At 34.4% G+C, this 19,778-nt stretch overlaps 1 protein-coding gene across 1 annotated transcript; it reads right to left on the bottom strand.

Moving 5' to 3' along the window:
* Window positions 1–7,180: 7,180 nt before the first annotated feature.
* On the bottom strand, window positions 7,181–17,162 carry LOC121416008 (galactose-1-phosphate uridylyltransferase-like). Its single transcript, XM_041609435.1, has 10 exons — window positions 17,001–17,162; window positions 16,051–16,129; window positions 15,125–15,173; window positions 14,295–14,424; window positions 13,681–13,737; window positions 12,579–12,701; window positions 11,690–11,822; window positions 11,376–11,459; window positions 9,193–9,347; window positions 7,181–7,588 (listed from the first exon to the last, which is right to left on the bottom strand). Exons 1-10 carry the CDS (start codon window positions 17,106–17,108, stop codon window positions 7,511–7,513), a joined length of 996 nt encoding a protein of 331 aa, XP_041465369.1. The 5' UTR covers window positions 17,109–17,162; the 3' UTR covers window positions 7,181–7,510.
* Window positions 17,163–19,778: the final 2,616 nt, after the last annotated feature.

Raw genomic sequence — 19,778 nt, 5'->3', positions numbered from 1 at the left:
TGTTGTCAAAAATATATAACAGAAATTGATTTATGGAGATTTTTATTTGTCTTTATATGAGAGAATGGATGGTTTTGATTCAGTTTATCCATAGGCATAGCATCCCTTTTTTATCACTCTGTTGCTGAATACTGTATTAATTTCATTTTTGTCTCACCTGCATAGCAGAGTGAGATAACAGGTACCGCTTTTCCGACTCCGACGGCGTCAACACCAAATCTTAACAGGTTAAGATTTTGAAATGACATCATACCGGTAACTTAAAAAGTATGTGGATGTAATTCATGAAACTTGGACATAATGTTGATCAAGTATTACTGAACATCCTGTGCAAGTTTCAGGTCACATGATCAAGGTCATGTAAGGTCAATGAACTTTGGCCATGTTGGGGATATCCGTTGAATTACCATCATAACTTTGAAAGTGTATGGATCCGATTCATGAAACTTGGACATAAGAGTTATCAAGTATCACTGAACATTATTTGCGAGTTTCAGGTCACATGACCAAGGTCAAAGGTCAATGGACTGGCCATGTTGGGGGTATTGGTTGAATAACCATAATTACTCTGAAAGTGTATGGATCTAGTTCATAAATCTTGGACACAAGAGTAATCAAGTATCACTGAACAGTTTCAGGTCACATGATGAAAGTCAAAGGTCATTGAACTTTGGCCATTTTGGAGGTAATTATTAGATCGCTGTCATAACTTTCAAAGTTTATAGATAGAGGTTATAAAATGTGAACATAAGGGTAATCAAGTATCACTGACAGGTCTTAGGTTGCATGATCAAGGTCAGATGTCATTAATTATCAATGAACATAGTATTTTATCATATGAATGGTGTTTTTTGTGAATAATTTTATATAGTAGTTTTCAGCACTGCTGCTATATTGAATCACATGATGCAGGTGAGACAGCCAGAGGCGCTCCACTTGTTATTAATACCATTGCAATGATAGAGAAGAGATTCCCAATTTTAAGCATTATTCTTGTAGCATTATCTTCTGCTCAAATGTCACAGCCGACAATAGGGATATTTTTGCTTACTGTAGCAGGCTTAAGCCTACAAAGACTGGGGGGGGGCTGATTCAGCCCCCCCCTCGACATTTTTCGCGATAAATCCGCTGCGCGAAATTTTTTGACCGCGTCGCTCGCTGACTTTTTACTTTCAAGTCTCGCGCAACTTTTGAGACCAAAATTGTGACCCCCGGGTACACGGTTCCAAAATTACGCAACATTTCGTAAGTGCATGCAGACCCAAAATTACTCAAAAACGTGAATTTGTGTACAAATCCAATGCAAATAGTGTTCTTAGCCAAAATTCATAAATGTTTCATTATTTTTCCTTTTACTGCTTAAAATCAATGAATTTTATCTTGTTTATGGTCAAAATAAAGTCCCCGACAATTTCCATTGAAAAACAATAAAAAACAAAAAGTCGAAAAACAAAGAAATACATAAGAAATTTAGAAAACAATAGAATACATAAGAAAATAAATTTGATTTTGAATTTTTTTAAAAATCAATTTGATCAGATGCCTATCTAGAGTATGTGAAACAAAAATTAGCATTTCAGGGGCATTATTTTATTAATTAGAGCAAACTTACGATTTTACGCATAAATTAGCATAATTAATGAGACATGAGATTTTTTGCCGAATTTGATGTTATAGATTTGTAGATAATGCCATGGGTAACGCGTGTGCCAATTTTCGTCGCGATCGCGCAATCAACGGCCGAGATCATAAGGGGGGGCTGAATCAGCCCCCCCCCCAGTCTTTTTAGGCGTCGAAATAGCCCAGTCTATTTAGGGTTAAGGCAGTATCTCACCTACAAAGACACTGCTGTGATGTCTAACTTATTATTTTTTTTTGCAAATAAGTCATCAAGACATCTCTGCAAAAAAAGGTCTATGCTCTGATCAAGGCAAAGCTTCTGGGACACTACTGGCGATCTCAGATGTCTCCAAGCCAGGTGTCAGTCAATTTACTTGGAGACGTCTCCGAGACATTGCCAATAGTTGCAGCATGACAATCTCAGCAACTAGTGAGATGTCTGTGGAACCATTCTCCAAACAAACAATTCTTGCAACTACTTGGCAACTCAAAAACTATCAGGAGAGTCTTTGCAACAAGCACAATCTGTAGTTGCAATCCAGTTTCAAGCTTAAGAGAGATACCGCCTTCAGCCTCCCAACCCCACCCCCCCCCCCCAAACATGCAAACACCCACTCATCCACATTGTACACAACCATATTGGCATTATAATAAACACAGTCACTCATTCAGAGTAAATGGAACCAATTTATTACATCCAGTTATTCCATAAGCACCTGAACTGGCACAACCAGTCTCTTTATTATCAAACCTTCCCATATTTTCCTGCCAAATTATTACACATCCATTGTCATAGGCATGTGCACTTAATATTCAGCTAATAAGATGAATTGCTCCTAAAATTCAGACATGGCCCCTTTCACAAGTGTGGTGTGACTGCTTACAGCCGTTGCGATTCTGTGCGACATATATTGTGACCAAATTATCTCAACAATCGCACAACCAAATGTGAAAGCCCCTTAAACCGGACAGAAAGTTTTTTTTGCAATAAAAGCAGAAAAACGAAAAATATTGGTGGTTTCAGGAAAATCAATCAAGGATTAGAAAAGTTATAAGAATATTTGTGTCATATATGCAAGCAGCTTCCTCATTGCATCATAAAAATATCAATAAATTCCATTTTTTTTTAAAGTGAAAATGCTTTTTATTATACTTATCAACAGGCAAATTCTTTCACATCCACTTAAACTTTTTTTTAATCATGAACCAATACAAATTGTAATTTCTGCATTTTGTATGACATAACATGGGCAGCTGCTGGTATTTGATGTCGCATTTAAAAAATTCTAATTCTAATAACTTTATTAAACTTGGATGGATTTTCCTCAAACCTTCACCAATATTTTTGTATTATTTTTTTTAACACCTTACTCTTTTTTTCAAGTTCATTTTGAGGTCATTGCTACAGATTGAAACGTATGTTAAAGGGGGGGGGGGGGGTAAAATGACTTTTTTTACTTAAGAATTAAACCATGACCAATAAACTTGTATCAAGTCAATCCATTAAGGTACATGTATCTACAGAACCTTAATGTCTTCAGGTATTCACCTTTCAGTCTTTCCAAACATATGGAAGGCTTAACAAAACACAAGGTTACTCCACAAATCAACATGCTAAACAAATAAGCTGATCACATTCATTCAAGGGCTTGCAAACTCCAAATCAAACATATATTAGCCGAGATGAATACTCACTCTAGTAAACTCAATTTGTTTTTTAAAATGTATGATTGGGCTCAAGGCAAGGGTTCAAGGTTGATTTGATATGTTTGTCATGATAATGTAAGCAAGGATATGATAATACATGTGATTAATAAGGTGCCAATTCCATTTCAAAATGCTTCTAAAATGATGAAGGTGCATGCATGTGAAAATTGGGGAAAAAGAACATTATAGAAAACATAGAAAATTGTACTGAATCATACAAGTACATCTTTAGATTGTTACACCCTCTGTAAATGAATATAACATGTAATATACCCTATATACAGTTGTGCTCAAAAGTAGTGAACATCACAAAATACACTCCTTCATGCTGAGTGTTAAATGTAAACATTACAATGTTAAGCGAGCCAAGAGAAACAAACATTATTGAATGTTATATATTATCACCCGACTTCAAATTTTAAATATCTAAAACATGGCAGAACTTGAATACTTTCACAAACTTTTGAGCACCACTGTTATATGGAAATGATAGTCTAAAAGTATAAAACTAGAACACAGCAAAACAAAAAAAATACATATATTTTAACTCTGAATATGAAGCAAAAACAAAAGGTAAGGCATACATGCAGCTAATACACTGGTAATACTAGGTATAAGGTTTATACATGCACATGAAACATTTCAATGGGAAAACTGATGAAGATAGGTTTTTGATGATTTTAGTGGAGAAAACCCTTAAAAATTCACTTCAGCCACATCAGTGTCATCAAATTTAATATCAAATTTTAAAAACCCTGCAGAAAACATTAAAAGCAGAAGAAAATCCCTCAAATGCAGTGCATGTTCTTCTTTGGCAAAATAGAATCGTTCATTTGATTTGTTTTTTGGTATTTTTATTGTGGAATTTAGAACATTTTGCTCAGATTACAAGGGTTTTTACATGCAATAAATTTATAGCAAAGCTAGACACAATGGCATTCAAAAATATAAAACAAAAATAAAATCACAATCAAGTGATTAAAAATAAGCACTCGGCATGCTTCTTTGAGTGTAAATAATATTTTGCTTCTATACAGTGCTTTACATAAGAATGATGTCTCTTAGCGCCTTACAAATATATCATTTTCATATTATTGGATCTTGGCATGCCTGCACACAATGTATGCAGTTTCTCCACTCCCTGAGGAGCATTCCGATAGTGGTTTCAAGATTCAATTGCTAGGCATACTACATAAGATTGACGCCTCGCCAAAGGATTCTCTGATAACAAGGAGAAAGACGGAACCGGTGCACCATGATGCTTCCACGATTTCAAATTTCAGAGTTTCAACTAGGATAAGTAATTCTTGACATACAAAAAGTAATTCCATTGAATTCACATCAGATTAATTTCCCAATAATTCCACTTCAGTGATACAAACATACAATTTGGTACAAAATCACAATTCATAGAAAAAAATATAATTGCAGCATTTTCTTGTAAATGGTTAATATTATGTGTATAGGTAACTTTGCATTATTCAAATATATTGGGATCACAGAGACCTACATGTATTCAACTTTATTGGAAAAATCAAACTTGAAGAGGTATATGCCAAATTTTGCATAAAATCTTGTCTAAAACTTGTGACAACTTTGGCAAACATTTGACGTACTATAAATGTAAGATCAACTTCTGAAAGTATACCTAAATTAATTTTTTTTTTTAGAAGGGGTTATAGGTTGGGACATGTACAACACAGCAAAATCGTCAGTCTATTTTTATAGACCAGAATCAAATTTCCAATTGATTGTAAGACGTATGATTGACTTTAAAGGATAAACGGTTGACTTGAAATCAAGTCCATTTGAGCAGAGATGTTTAAAATATAGCATGTAACTAAGTCAATGAATGTACAATGAGTAATTCATTTGAAAAAGGTTTCTGATGAAAATATTCCTTATAAAGAAGGCAAAAATATAACTTGTTTCAGCAGTTTCATATCTGCACAGCTTTGGCAGTATTGACACTGTTATTTACTAGGACACCTGTTCTATATGGAGCTTAATATGTGAATACAATAACTTAACAAAAATATTTTAAAAAAACATTGCAAATAACACACCTTTAGGATATATTATCATATGCTCTAAAACTTTCAGATTTGGAATGAGAGTACGTCATTTGAGATCAAAACTAAACTTGACTTTTGCAGCAATACATGAGTTCATACACAGATATAGGCCGTCAAAGTCATGTAGGGGAAGGCGGGGTAAGTTGTGACAGTTTTTGCTTTTTGCATGTTAGAATTGATATGATTAATAATCTTGTTGAAATAAGTACCTTGCCTTGAAATTTCATTCTTCTGAAATATTTTTCACCTATATATAACTTTCTACCCCAACACTGAAAGTCATCGTGACCTTTGAAAAAACCGATGTCAAATGGCTCAACTTGCCCCATATATGGGGTAAGTTTGAGCCACCTTCTGGGGTAAGTTGAGCCACAAAAACTATGTACAAAATGTATGGGGGAGAACCAGCATGTCAATTTTTTGTTTAAAGTCTTTTCACTTGCTAATTGTCTATAAATAATAACATCCTGTAAAAGGAAGAGCAGTCATGTCAATTTGCTCCTTTGAGCCTGCATTTAAATCGACTTTTATGGTTTGTTTGTTTTTTAAGATACATTACCATAGGAATTACCATGGCTCAACTTGCCCCATGCTGTTTGGCTCAACTTACCCCAGTCCGAACTTAGTGCGATGATTTTGTATCCACACATTTATTATGCATCCATCATATAAAAGACTATGACAAGAATGAAGATCCATACCTGGACTAATAATGTTGTTATCATGTCTTTATTATATTTAAAGACGTGTGTGTTTATAAAGGACTTATCTATTTCACACTCTTTTTTACTTTTTTGGCTGAAATTCACATTTTTCCCTCTAAAAAACTACTTTTTGTTTCAAAGTTGGAAACAATGTGGTGGGGTTAGGGGTTACGCTATGGGTCATCAATACATGACACCACCACAATGTCTGACTCATTCATTATTGGCCTGGGGCTGGTGGCTCAACTTGCCCCTATGCTCAACTTACCCCGCCTTCCCCTACATGTAGAAACTCATAACATCATTCCTGGGGTCCGTTGTAGAAAGAGTTGCGTTTAAACGCAAGTCAAAAAATCAACCACAAGTCCCAAATGCGCGCTGTTGATTGGTTGAAAATCAAGTTGCGCATGATTTTTAGAGTTGCGATAGATTGCAACTCTTTCTGCAACGGGCCCCTGATGCTATTAAAGGTACTTGGGAGTTTTCACTTCCACGAAAGCATGATAAATAAAAAAACTTACAAAATCTATTGTCAATTACCCTTCATGACCATGAACAACCAAGAAGTTGTTTGTCAAAAATTGGTGAATCAGAAAGCAGTTAAGTTCTGGATTCTTGGAAAAACGACATACTTGCAATTTTTCATCATCCCAGAAATTTAAAGACGAAACTGCTGTTCTGGTTGCCCAATTTTCGACAAAGACCTCCCAGCTGTTCATTAGTATTGGACAGGCATTTTACCAAGTTGTTGAATCTGTAATGTGTCACTGAAGTAAAAACTCCCTAATATTGCTTCGTAACTCCTTTTATCAACTGACATAATGGAATTGTACAATAAAGTGATTTTCATTGTTCGGGATTTCATTCATATGTAAGGAAGCCCTATGTCCGCACACTTAACAGAATGACTTCAAATAAAACATCACAGTTGATTCAATATTTAGAAAGGTCTTACATGGTGTCATTTATCTCATTCTAAAACCTCATCTGACTTGGAATACAAATACATGTAACCAAAAAAATTTGCAATATTGCAATGGAGCCTTCATTTAACCGACATTGGGGGTTTTGATGCAGACAACTACAATTTGAAGCCTTAATATTTTCTGATAGTTTGACTCAGCTTCCAATTGAATTATCTGTCTCTTTTATCACTGCATGTCCTATTTGATGAGCAACATATCAACACCCATGCAGATACAGCACACTGACCTAGGCAGACATAGTCGCAAGGTCGCAACTTCCTAAGTTCAACACTATGTCACCAAACACTACAGAACCCTTTCAAGCCATGCCAATAATCTTTCTGCAATAAGTATTGCACTTGTTAGTAATACCATATTGCTTTGAAAAAATGCTTAAGTGGATAATGAAGAGTTGCACAAGAAGTCCCTCGGATGGCTATCATTGGTCTGAGTTGTTGACCGATTGGTCCTTTAACTTATAATGGACATCGGGAAGTGCCCTTAACTTCTGAGCAGCCTGGAATAGCAGAAATAAGAAGAAAAAAAAAGAGATGTCAGGGTTGAGTGGTATAAACACTGACATGGGGAGTGTTTTCATGAAGCAAACTTTCACTAATTGGTTGGTTATGAGCCAATCAGATGCAAAGATTTCAGTAGCTTATAATAAAATCACAGACTATTTTTTTCATGAAATGTTCCCCAGATATGGGTCCAGTTTCACAACGACATGTTATAACATATGCACAATATCTATAACAAATTTACTTTCAGCCAATCAGATTGAAGGATGATAGTTGTAGCTTTTAACTTTTATTGCAAAACTGTTACAAGTTTTAAGAAATGGGTCCTTGATATGACAAACCTCAGCAACATTCTGCAAATTTCAGTTTACTCAGGTAAATGCATATAGATACATTTTTTCATCGAAGTCTAAAACAGATGGTTATAATTTAATAGAATTTTTCAGAGGGGGCAGTCACCAAACTGACCATCACACATATCGCACTAAAGCAGGGCATTCAGACACCCATTTCATAAAAAATTGACAAGATAGCAACTCTTGCCAACTCCCATGACAACAGAAATTTCCTGTTTTCTGATTGGTTCTTCCAATGAAAGTTGACATTATAGCAAGAGTTGCTTTCATTAATTTTTTTTTATAAAATAGGGGTCCTGATCTTGGCTGAGTAAAAGCTTTCAGCCTATCTTTGATAATTTTTGGGAAATCCCCTAAGAGTACATGACACTATTCCAATTCACTACAAGATTTAACTAATGTGTATCCACTAACACAGTCAAAGGATACCAAATAAAAATGTTGTGTTGGGGTAGGCATTGTGATTACACTTGAAATATTATATAAAATATGTGGGTTTTTTTGTAAATACAGTATAAACCCCAATTCTCAAGCATGGAATAGACTGAAAATTCCAAGATGTTCATCTGTAGCTGTATAACATCCATGTACTAAATTTCTAAAGCAGGTTAATTGTTAACCCTATTTTTTAAAGAAATATAAAAACAGCACCAAAAGATGGTAAAAACAAAGCATTTTCAGTTTGCATTTCAATAATTTTTTTTTAAATCCATGGATCCCACACTTCTGAAACACTGGAATATTAGATTCAAATCACATAAAACACCTTTTATCAAAGCTTGTGGCAGGCATAAAAGGTAAATCAATATAATTGCAGCAAACAATTATATGAGAAAGTCTTTGAAATCAAGGGTAATTGCCACCATATTATCAGAGATCTTTACTTGGTACATTGTATTTGTGAAGTCATGAAATCTTAGCTGAAAACTCATAGCACCCATGACCAGTAAATGCAGAGAAGCACATGTGGAACATTGTATTAATACTGCTTGGAAAAATACCCAACATTCTATGGAATTCTGTGTTTATTTTGCTAATTTCTCAGCAATTACATATTTTCTTCCAGAGCAATTTGACACATATATTTTTATTTTATTATTTACAATTTTTTTTTATTGGATTCTGTTCAAACTCACTTTGAGAGCATTACTACAGCTGGAGTTTCTCATTAACCTGTGTAAACCTTTCTTGAACTTTTTAACATTACAAGGAAGATTCAAACATTCCAATATGATATAACATACCTGTTCAGCTGTGAGATCTCTCTGTGCTTGGGCCAACATCTCATATCCAACCATGAACTTCTTGACTGTAGCTGAACGTAGAAGAGGGGGGTAGTACAGAGCATGGAGCTGCCAATGGCTGTTGTCTTTACTGACATCCTCCCCTGTTGGAGCACCTGTATTGCAATTAGGAATCAAGGAGGTATTACAATTAGCCATTTTGCATCCTAAAATAATTCAATTTTCAAGGGGGATCCCAACTGACATTTAGGATAAATGTCACATCAAGCACAATGTGCAATTTGAACATAATATATTACATTTATCAGTTTCAAATTAACACATTAATTATCATTGTAAATCATGAAGGTAACTTAATTCATCTTCTTGGGAAGTTGTAACTTTTTAAAGGGTAAAGTGTATGCTGAAAAAAAGAAATGAAATTCAGAAACGGGAAAAAAACTCTGAAATGATCATACTTTGATATAACTATATCTTACACTGTAAAAGACACTTGCAGCGGCGTTTGTCCACATCGACTAACAAAGACATGTAGCAGTTAGCAGTCGATGAAAAAGTGGCAACTCATGGTTGCCCCTTCATGTGACATCAGATTAACTTTAATATCAGCTAAACTTTGATATTTTGTTGTTTGATAATATAATATTGATTGTTCTTTCATGGTTTGAGTGCAGAATATCAATATACATGTACCACCCAAGAACCGTTGTCTAATTCGTAAATTGTTGCTTGGTCCACACCCATTTCGTCCTAATAAAAATAATAACATGACGTTGCTTATATAGCACATATCACTACCCATGGGCGTCTCTATGCACTTGATATAAAAATAGACAAAGAGAGAGGATTATTTATGTAGACTGTATCAATCATAAAACCGCTTAAACAAATAAGTTTTAAGGCGACTTTTGAATGCAGAGCATGTAGATGACTCCTTTATGGAAGAAGGGATTGTATTCCAAAGTTTAGGGGCCGCATGACAAAATGATCTCTCCCCATATAACTTGGTCTGAACAACTGGACACTTAAGCAGATATCTCTGTGAAGATCTCAGATTACGTGAAGGGACTTATCTTATTTCCATTTGGTCTCATCCCGCATGGTCAAATTCTAAGACATCTAAAACCAAATGGTGTTCTAACCTCTTTGTTTAATTTTCAGTATTGGAATTTCACTTTTGTTCAATATCCTCTTGGTCTTTACAATAGTCTATGGCCCGTATTCTGAATTCGGGTTTAACTTAAACTCAGATTTAAAGTTGTGGTTTAAGTATGGGAAGCTAATTGTTACATAGATCACTAACAGTATAGAGATATCATATCTAAGCTCATTTTGCTCTCAAAATCATTCATAATTGTTTAGGAAGTATATATAGATTATTGTCTTCACCATCGATGAATCAGGAAAGAGCACAGTAAACATAAGAAACGTACAACTTAAAATAGAACTTGATACTTTTGGGTTCCCATACTTAAACCACAACTTTAAACCTGAGTGTAAGTTAAACCTGACTTCAGAATACGGGCCTATGTGATTAAATGGCCTGTTTATGAATCAAATTTTTATTTGAGAGAGTGCAACATAAACTGATAGTACACCAGACGGGTTTAGCTCATGTATTATTAGACAATCCGAGAAGTAAGCCAACTTCATGTACTTGCAGACCAAGTGAATAATAATAAAACTAATAATATGCATTTATATAGCGCAAAAACTATATCTATATATTCTATTACACTGCAAAAGCTTCCTAGGTATTGTAAATACTATTGAAATAGATAGGTTTTTAATTTTAACTTGAAATTATGTTAATTTGTTGAATTCCTTATGTTGAGGGCAAGTTTGTTCCATAGTCATGGGGCTGACATCAGAAATGACCTATCTCCTAGTGATGCTTTAGTCTTGTGTGGGGGTACTTGTTGTGTGAGTGTATCTTGTGAGCTACGTAGGTGATGGTCATGAGATCGGGATTTCAGTTTCAAGAGATCTGAAATGTAACTTGGGGCCTGACCATTACGACTATCATTAAGATCTTAAATGTGATTCTTTGCTGGACAGGTAGCCAGTGTAATTCTCTTAATAATGGAGTGACAGGAGAGAATTTAGGAAGACGACAATCAAAATCATCTACTGGTAATTATTCTCACACTGAAATATCATCATACTGCATTCATTCTACATACCATGCCAGCCCATGGAGTATGGGAAATTGGTCTCAAAGAGATTGTCATATTTGATGAGCAGACGCTTTGTGATGTCCGCCAGATCTGAAATGTAAAAAAAAAAAAAAAAAAGTACAAGAACTCATAAAGAAATGTGACTCTTTCATTAGTTCCTTCATTTGCATACCAACAAGGATTTGTATGTAACTGTTTTGTGAAAATGGACAAAACTTTAACTTTCTTATTCTATATGTATATCCGACTTTTATGAAATTCTGAGTGGTATGATTGTCTGATGTCGAATCAACTTCTTCTTGTGTTGGACTTATACATACCATTCCTCTCCTCATTAGTCAGGTCTGGCAGTCGGAGGACATGTCGCCGTGGTAACAGCATTGTCTCATATGGCCATGTGGCCCAGTAAGGTACGACAGCTATCCATGTCTGGTTTTCAACTACTATCCTCTCCTGCGAATGAAAATGAGTCAAAGAAATTATTTTTTGTTTCTTCTTGATAATGAAATAAACACATACATTGGTATTATGATAGCCATTGGTTAGCTAAACCTGGGGCCTGTTTCATAAAGCTGTTTGTATAAAGTTACTAATGACTAGTGACCCTTTCTTGTGTGAAATGATCTCCCTATGTAACTGATTTTACGCCTAAGAACCGGTTTCAATCGTGCGTAAAGTTGTGAGTAACTTTACGAACAGGTGTTTCATAAAGCTGTTCGTAATATACGAATGACTTTAATTCAGACTGGCGATCCTTTCCTGTGCTAAATGATATCCTTGTATAATTGATTTATGACCTAAGAATATGTTCCAGTCGTGCGTAACTTTACAAACAGCTTTATGAAACACCCACCTGGATAACTTAGTCCATACTTTCATGAAGTGCCAACTTATTCATCAAATAAAATCATTCTTATCCTGATGCAAAAAGTTGTCAAGAAAAGAATCAATTGAGTCCTGAAATGACAAGAAAGAGAAATTAAAAAATATGAATTTTGGTGAATTAACAATTATAATTAAACACTTACAAATACGGTATCTTTGCCATCCATTAGTAACTACCAAGGTAGCAATGTCGAACAGCCAGTCAAAATCAAGGAATCTACTAGAAATTACAATAGGATGGTAAAATTACCACAATGGTAAATGCAAAGGGGCCCTGATTAGATTTTGAAATCAAAAGTTCAAAGGTCAAATGTTTATATCTACCTTCTTTTCTGCTTCTAATTTGACATAGTCCAGCAGAAGTGGTGTCCCATGTTCCTTTAGATAATCCCTCTGATAAACGTCCTTTATCCTCGGCTCATTGGGCATGAAGTTACTCGCCCACATCTGGATAAAAAAGACACCACCAGAAAATCATACTGATGTAAAGATATGCATATACTGTGGTCACTAATGGAAATTTCACTTAGCTTCACTTTATTCTCCTTGTTGCATAAATGATGCATCATGATTTTAATAAACATCAGTCACTCTACATAATTTACAGATGCGACTCGGTATGGAGTCATGATGTCAGTTTAAAATTCTTTACTTTAAATCTATGGTTACTGCATGAACAGTTTTTGTTCATTTTGCTTTTTATTTGCATGACGTTTCTCATTATGCTATTAAAGGCACAATGTGCGGCTCTATGCCTTGATTGAATGGTCTGCTATGAGACCATCTCTGCTATGTGCAAAGAAGTATGAGCGAAATCTGTAGAAAAACTTCCTGAAAATACTATCACCATTGCACTTGTTAAAACAGCTATATTGGACAGAACTATCCTAATGCTATCCTAGCTATTAAAATGTGGAACACCCTTACCCCTTTATATGTTCCTGCACTACCCCACCCTCTCCCCCTGCAAACAACAATAAAACCAAAAAATGAAAATAAGAGCACCCACCCCTCCAAAAAAATATTAAAACATGAAATAAATAAAAAATTAAAAAATGAATTTAAAAAAAATGAAGCAAATGAAAAACAAAATAACTAAAAAACACTGTTTTTATGAAATATAAAAGTTCAGGTGTCTTAATTTTGGAACACCAAGTGAGCAAACACATTTGAACATTAGAATTTACTTCAGATTCTTATGAAAACTGCCGTCAATGTGATTGGTCTGCATTCTGTACTCTCCTCAATTTGGTGGACATGGATGGACTACTGCCAGCTTATGCATCATAATGTCAAATGAAATTGTTTTTATTTCATATCTATTTGTACTGTTTACAAAAATTAAGCCTGAGATGGAAGAAAAAAAATGTTTAGATGAAATGAAAACTATATTTCTATGAAGCCGTCTTACAGTAACACAACATACCTGACAATGAGGGTGAGGATTAGAGCATCCCATCACAGCTCCTTTGTTTTCAAAGATCTGTAGATAGACAGATTAAAGTAAAACAGATAGACAGTGATGGAGACAGAGAGGGTGGAAGAAGGGGGGATAAATGCAGCAAAGAACCAAAAAAAGAGAGAAAATGGGAGATGGATGAACAGAGAAGAGTCAAAGAAAAAGAGACAAAAACAAAAAATTGTGGTGTCACTTCCTATTCATAGGCGTAATGCATGATCACTCCTCAAGTGAAAAATATGGGTTTTTGTGGGGTTTGAAGTACTTTGTTTTTTCCTCTTTTTATATGGAAGAAGGTACAAATTAACCCAAAACAATACTTTTTTTGCATTTTAAGTACATTTTCTAAAAAACATCAATTTTTACATTTCACAGACACACAATTGTGTTAATACCATCAGCAGCCCTTTACCCGAGGAAGCCTGTTACGCTGTGATGCCAAAGAAAAAAATCAATTTTTTTTTTCTTTTTCATTTGGAACCTGGAAACCAGTGAAAGTTATCAATTACCTTATTTCTTGGTTGGTGAAATTTGAATATATTTTGGAGCGTGCAATACCAAGAAATGAAAAGGACACTTACCTGAACCCATTTGTATTTAGCACCAAAATCTGTGATAAGCTCCGCCCACTTGTCAATCACCGTCCTGATTTGGTCCAATGACATGAGAGGGAGAGTGATGTCTGACCAAGGATGAAAACACATCACCTGACTACAATGAGAAAAAAAATAAACAGAGGCTGAAGAGGAATCTTAACAAATGGTTAATAATCTACAGGAACATCTGTATACCGTTTAATACAGTCTTTTTAAGTGTTGAATGATATTATTCGGCTTTACCCTGGCTTTAGCCATAGTAGCTCTACCATACTCTGTCATAAAGTTAAATCTAGTCAAATGAATATTCCTTTTTTGTGTGTGTGTGTATGTATAGCAATTGTACTGCTGTTGTTCAAATATTTAATGTATGTCATTGTATTTATTGTAAATTTATTATATATTTCCCGTAAGTATTCCAGCTGTTAAATCAGTAAACTTAATTGCTTTTATTATTATTGTTATTTTTTAGTTTCCAACTTTGGTAGGTTGGTTACCATATTTGTCATATGACAATACTACACACAGTACATTTTCATTCTTGTTTTTGAAATGTTCAGTTATATCAATGTATGTTACTTAATACTTTATTTGTAAAGCGCTTTTATAAAAATATCATTAAGCATGATGGCTACTGATCAGGTGCACAAGCATTTAACAAATGGTAGTCATTTATAACACCTTGGATATGGACCCCTGACCTTGTGGTTCAAAGAAGAGCGACTTACCCATTGAGCCACAACACCTCAGGATGGTGAAAATTAAGATAAACTACTTGTTTTTAAATATTTGATTTTTCTAAGAATTATGCTTACCATGTTCCAACTGCAGGAGCACATTTCAAGAGATGATGCTCATTTGTACCTGGTATGAAAAATGTAAAAGACCAAAGAACATTTTTTTTAAAATAATGATAGACAGTTCCTGTATAGCGCATAACACATAATAAATAACGTCTCTATGCGCTTCCAAAGGACTTGGATATTATTACCCTGGCTTTAGCCCGCAGCCTTTTACAGCGCTGGGACATTTCAAGGAATTCATGCCAGGTACCCATTCACCTCACCTGGTATGTAACAGTTCATTGACATAACATTTTATAACATTGGCAATAGACTCTCATGTCTCGAATCGCAATACATCATGATTTCTGATAAATAGTAATAAATCTTGGTCAGACACAAATTGTTTGATAGAGAGATCATTGGCAAATATCTGCCTGATTTAAATGAGAAAGTTTTTTTAATAGTTCTGGTACATGAATTTCACCCTATGGAACGAGCCATATGCATCTAGATCATAACTATAGTGTTCAGGATTTAAAGTGTGCTCAATGAAATGATATTTCAAGACTTGGGCAAGTATGCAATTTAAAAAATGATGTAAGAATTATAATATTACACCAAGATTTTATGTCAATTGCTTGGTCTTTAATTCAAGAATTTGACTGTGTATTTTGCCTAAAATTTATGACACCGCTCACCCAAAATTCATATTGGAGTTTGGATTAGAAGGTATGGCTTTTTTTACCCGCGGATCTTTAGAACTGTCATAGAATATTTGATGAGACACATGCACATCATTTTTCATCAAAAATGTGAAGTCAAAATTTGAGAATTCTGGCTTGAACTTGGTTTATGATAAGTAGCCTCCTGAAATTATTCTGATTTAAGTAATCTGAGCAAAACAGTTTTACTTAGTCAAAGTGTTGAATGGAATCTAGGACCTGATCTCTACCTACCAGGTGTTGGGGCTCCTTCTTGTAGAAGAGCAGGAAAGTCATTCTCAAACAAAAAGGTGCTCTGATAGTCTGGATTAACCTGTAAAAAACACGTAGAAAAGAGAGTTCAGATTGAGGTATGCAGAGAAATATCATATACAATTTGCCAGATCTACAACAGTATATTACATACAAGTATGAAATAATAGAAGTTCAACTTGATACATTTTTTTTCATTTCTTTAGTTTATATTAGTGTTTTATTAATTCAAAACTCATTGATCTATATGATTCATTCATTAATTCAATTAATTGATCAATCAATCATTCATTCATTCTATTTTTGGGCGGGGGTGTTTATATTCTACCTCGTTTTCAATAAGCACTTTAATAAGATACTATGAAAAATAGCAAATAGGAGGCCATTAAAAAAGAGACATCTTTAAGTCATAAGACACCCATAAGTTTTAATGAAACCAGATAAGGACTAAACCTGCATATATTGTGTTCTATGGAAATGTGTGCTATTGAACTGGACAGTCTCCAACAGGTATAACAGAATGGGAGTGTATTTTCTTTTATACAGCTACAACCCTAATGAAACTTTATTCAAATATTGATGCTATACAATAGTGCTGCATATCAAGTGTGAAAGCAGTTGGAAAACATTTTGTCATGTGCATAGGAGAATCACAACCTATGCCTGTTGAAACCAATGCACTATTCGTAAAAAGAGAAGGGTGTTCACCCGGTGCATTGCATCTGCGGCTCCCAAGAAGAATTTCCAGAAAGTCAAGAGAAATCAGCCATCAACTGTAGTGATAATCAAAAGTTTGATAGTGGGACTAAACAGCCAAGGTCACTGAGAGGGAATAGAGGTCAATCAAATGGGCCTCACCAAGGCCATATCTTTCAATTTCTTTTGACTAAATTGAGCCCCGTCAGCTATGAACTTTGACCTGTAATACTTACATCCCCATGAGCCCTGGTTGCTCCAGGACACAGCGGGTTCTTGGGGTCATGCCTCGGGATATTCTGCTCTGTAGGTTTCTCTACTTGACCTTTCCAGGGTCGTTTCATGCGATGTGGTGATACAAGGACCCATTCGCCCTTCAGGGGATTGTAACGGATATGCTGATGATCTGATATAAAAAGTTTTTAAATGAAAATTGTTAAGTTTGAAGACAAATAACAACAATTTCAGACAGTCATTCACATTTGGAATGGGGCAAGTCCAAGAAAAGGTAACCCTAGAAGGCAAAATTACATCTTTAATTCAAGGAGTTATCTTTGGTTGGGTAAGAAAGCCCAAATGTTGAATTTTAAAATATCATTAAGAAAATTTTGATAATATGCATATTTATGCTAATTTGGGGCACCTAATTTGCATAATTGGTAAAATGGGCGTTACGTATGGGACAATTATAAAAACTCATAGAAAATGAAAACAAATCTTCCGAGATTTAGTCATGGACCTCCTAACATCCTATTACTTTTGAGGGAAAAAAGTGGTGTCATCTGATTAATTATGCAAATCAGGTCTTGTCCAAGGATGGAATGTCCCATACGTAACATTTTGAGGATTTTTTTTGTTATTTCTCATAATAAAATACTTGTATTGTTGCATCTCTGGGAAGTTCTAATTTATTAAGTATTAAAATGTTATACCACAAAAAGTTTCAAAAATAGAGTTTACTTTTTAATTAAAAGTTACTTTAAAAATTGTTACGTATGGGACAACATTACGTATGGGACATTTTACACACAATGTCAAAGGGGAGATTTGTGTACAAAGTGAATGGAGAAAAACAAATTTCAAGAGTGCTCTAAAAAGTGATTATTTACCTTTTCTTTAGTTTTTAAAGAAAAGGTTATGAATACTGATAAATGAATACAATCGAAGCTAAAAAATTGTGAAAATGGAAAAATATGAAAAAACAAAAAACAATAGAAATAGATAAGGAATTCATGAAACCATGAAAAACAAGGGGAAAAAATGTTTAAATGGCTTATTTCCCTTTCAGTCATATCAAATATGTCTCAATAGAACATTTTAAAAGAAACTCTTTTTTTATTTCCATATTTTAAATTATTTCAATTTTTTGAATTATGGGAAAAATTGTGTGCATTCTCTATGGGGACAAAATGTCCCATACACAACTGTCCCATACGTAACATTTCATTAATTTGTTTAATTAGAGTCTGTAATTAGAGCGATTTGGCTTATGACATGAAACTTGCCTTATGTATACTAGAGTATTGTGACTTCTATCACACTAAGAGTAACTAAGTAACAAGTTGTCAAATGAAATACTTTCAGAGAATTCTCAACTTGAAAAAAATGTTTTTAAAATTGTTTTTCTTCTGTGTCCTATACGTAACGCAAGGCTCGACATTAGCGGTGGCCCGGGGCCACCAAAAATTCATCTCGGGCAACCATTATTGAAAAAATGTTAAGTTTTGGTGGCCCGAATCGGGCAACCAATAATTTTCAAAGTAGCACAATTTTTCTCCCGATTTTGCACGTATTTATCAACTTTCTACAGTTCAAATTGCAAGCCAATTCGTCATGCGCCTTTTTTGTTAATCTACACACAAATACACACACATAAAGATTGCATAGTCATGACAGTATGTAGGCCTACCGCTAGCATACAGTAACTATTATTCAGCCGGCCGCGCCGGCTGTCTGGCTGAGCTTTGCGTGCATGAAACCACTGCAGCTAGCTGTGCGCGAGCAGACTATTCAATTCAAACTCAGGGAGCTGCGATACGAAATGTTACTGCTAAGAAATCTTCCCCAGAACTCTGAAAATCTACGTCAAAGTCACATTTTACACCAATGAAATGCCCTTCTACAGTCCGTTTTACTGAAACCTGATTATCTGCAAGCATTAAAAGGAGGAATTATGACCTCTCTTTTGACTCAAAAAGACCGATTTCCAAATGCATTAATACACATAAAACACATAGGTGAGTACATCACAGTCCAGTATGTGCATTTGTATGTATGTTGATATTTGGTTTATTTCGAAGCTGTGTCTCTTCTAGCCAAAAATAAATAGGCAGCTTCTTTCTTTCTTGTTTACAAATGACTTCTTAAACCACTCTTAAGGAAGTAAATACTTTGGGAAGGCATTTCATTGATATGAAATGTGAATTTTTCCATCATTTTGTCAAATATAGGGAAGGAATTTTCTCACTGTTTGTTCCAGATAATTTTTGCCGTTTTCTCATTTTTTTTCTTTCATTTTTTTTACAGTGATTAAACCATTTATACCCCTTCCCATTGAATATGCCTGATTAAAGAACATGTTTCTACTGAATAATAATCATAATTTTCCCCATTTTTTGATAATTTTGTCTTATTCATTTTTCTTACATTTTCTTTTGTTTTTTCTCAAATGTTTTTTCCTGTTCTTTGTTTTTTCTTTCTTCATTTTTTCTTTTGTTTTATTTCACTTATTCATTTTTTTTACAATTTTTGATTTCTTTTTTCAGTATACTATTCTAAAAATGATTTTTGTTTATTTCCCCCTTTTACACATTGTTCTAATTCTGCAGCATATTTTTCTGTGATTTTCTCCTGCTATAATATGCTGGAAAAGAGAAAATAAACTGGATTTGGGGCCTGCATAATCTAGGTTTTATGATCAAAAAAGAAGAAAGGAAAAATAATTGTTTTGTAAATCTATCTGAGTTTGCTATATGCACTATTTATTTACTTTACCATTATGAGTGTGTGTCGAT

Source organism: Lytechinus variegatus, chromosome 5, assembly GCF_018143015.1.
Source record: "Lytechinus variegatus isolate NC3 chromosome 5, Lvar_3.0, whole genome shotgun sequence".
Taxonomy (NCBI): Eukaryota; Metazoa; Echinodermata; class Echinoidea; order Temnopleuroida; family Toxopneustidae; genus Lytechinus; species Lytechinus variegatus.
The sequence above is the reverse complement of the archived record's forward strand: the minus strand, read 5'-3'. Positions and strand labels throughout refer to the sequence as shown.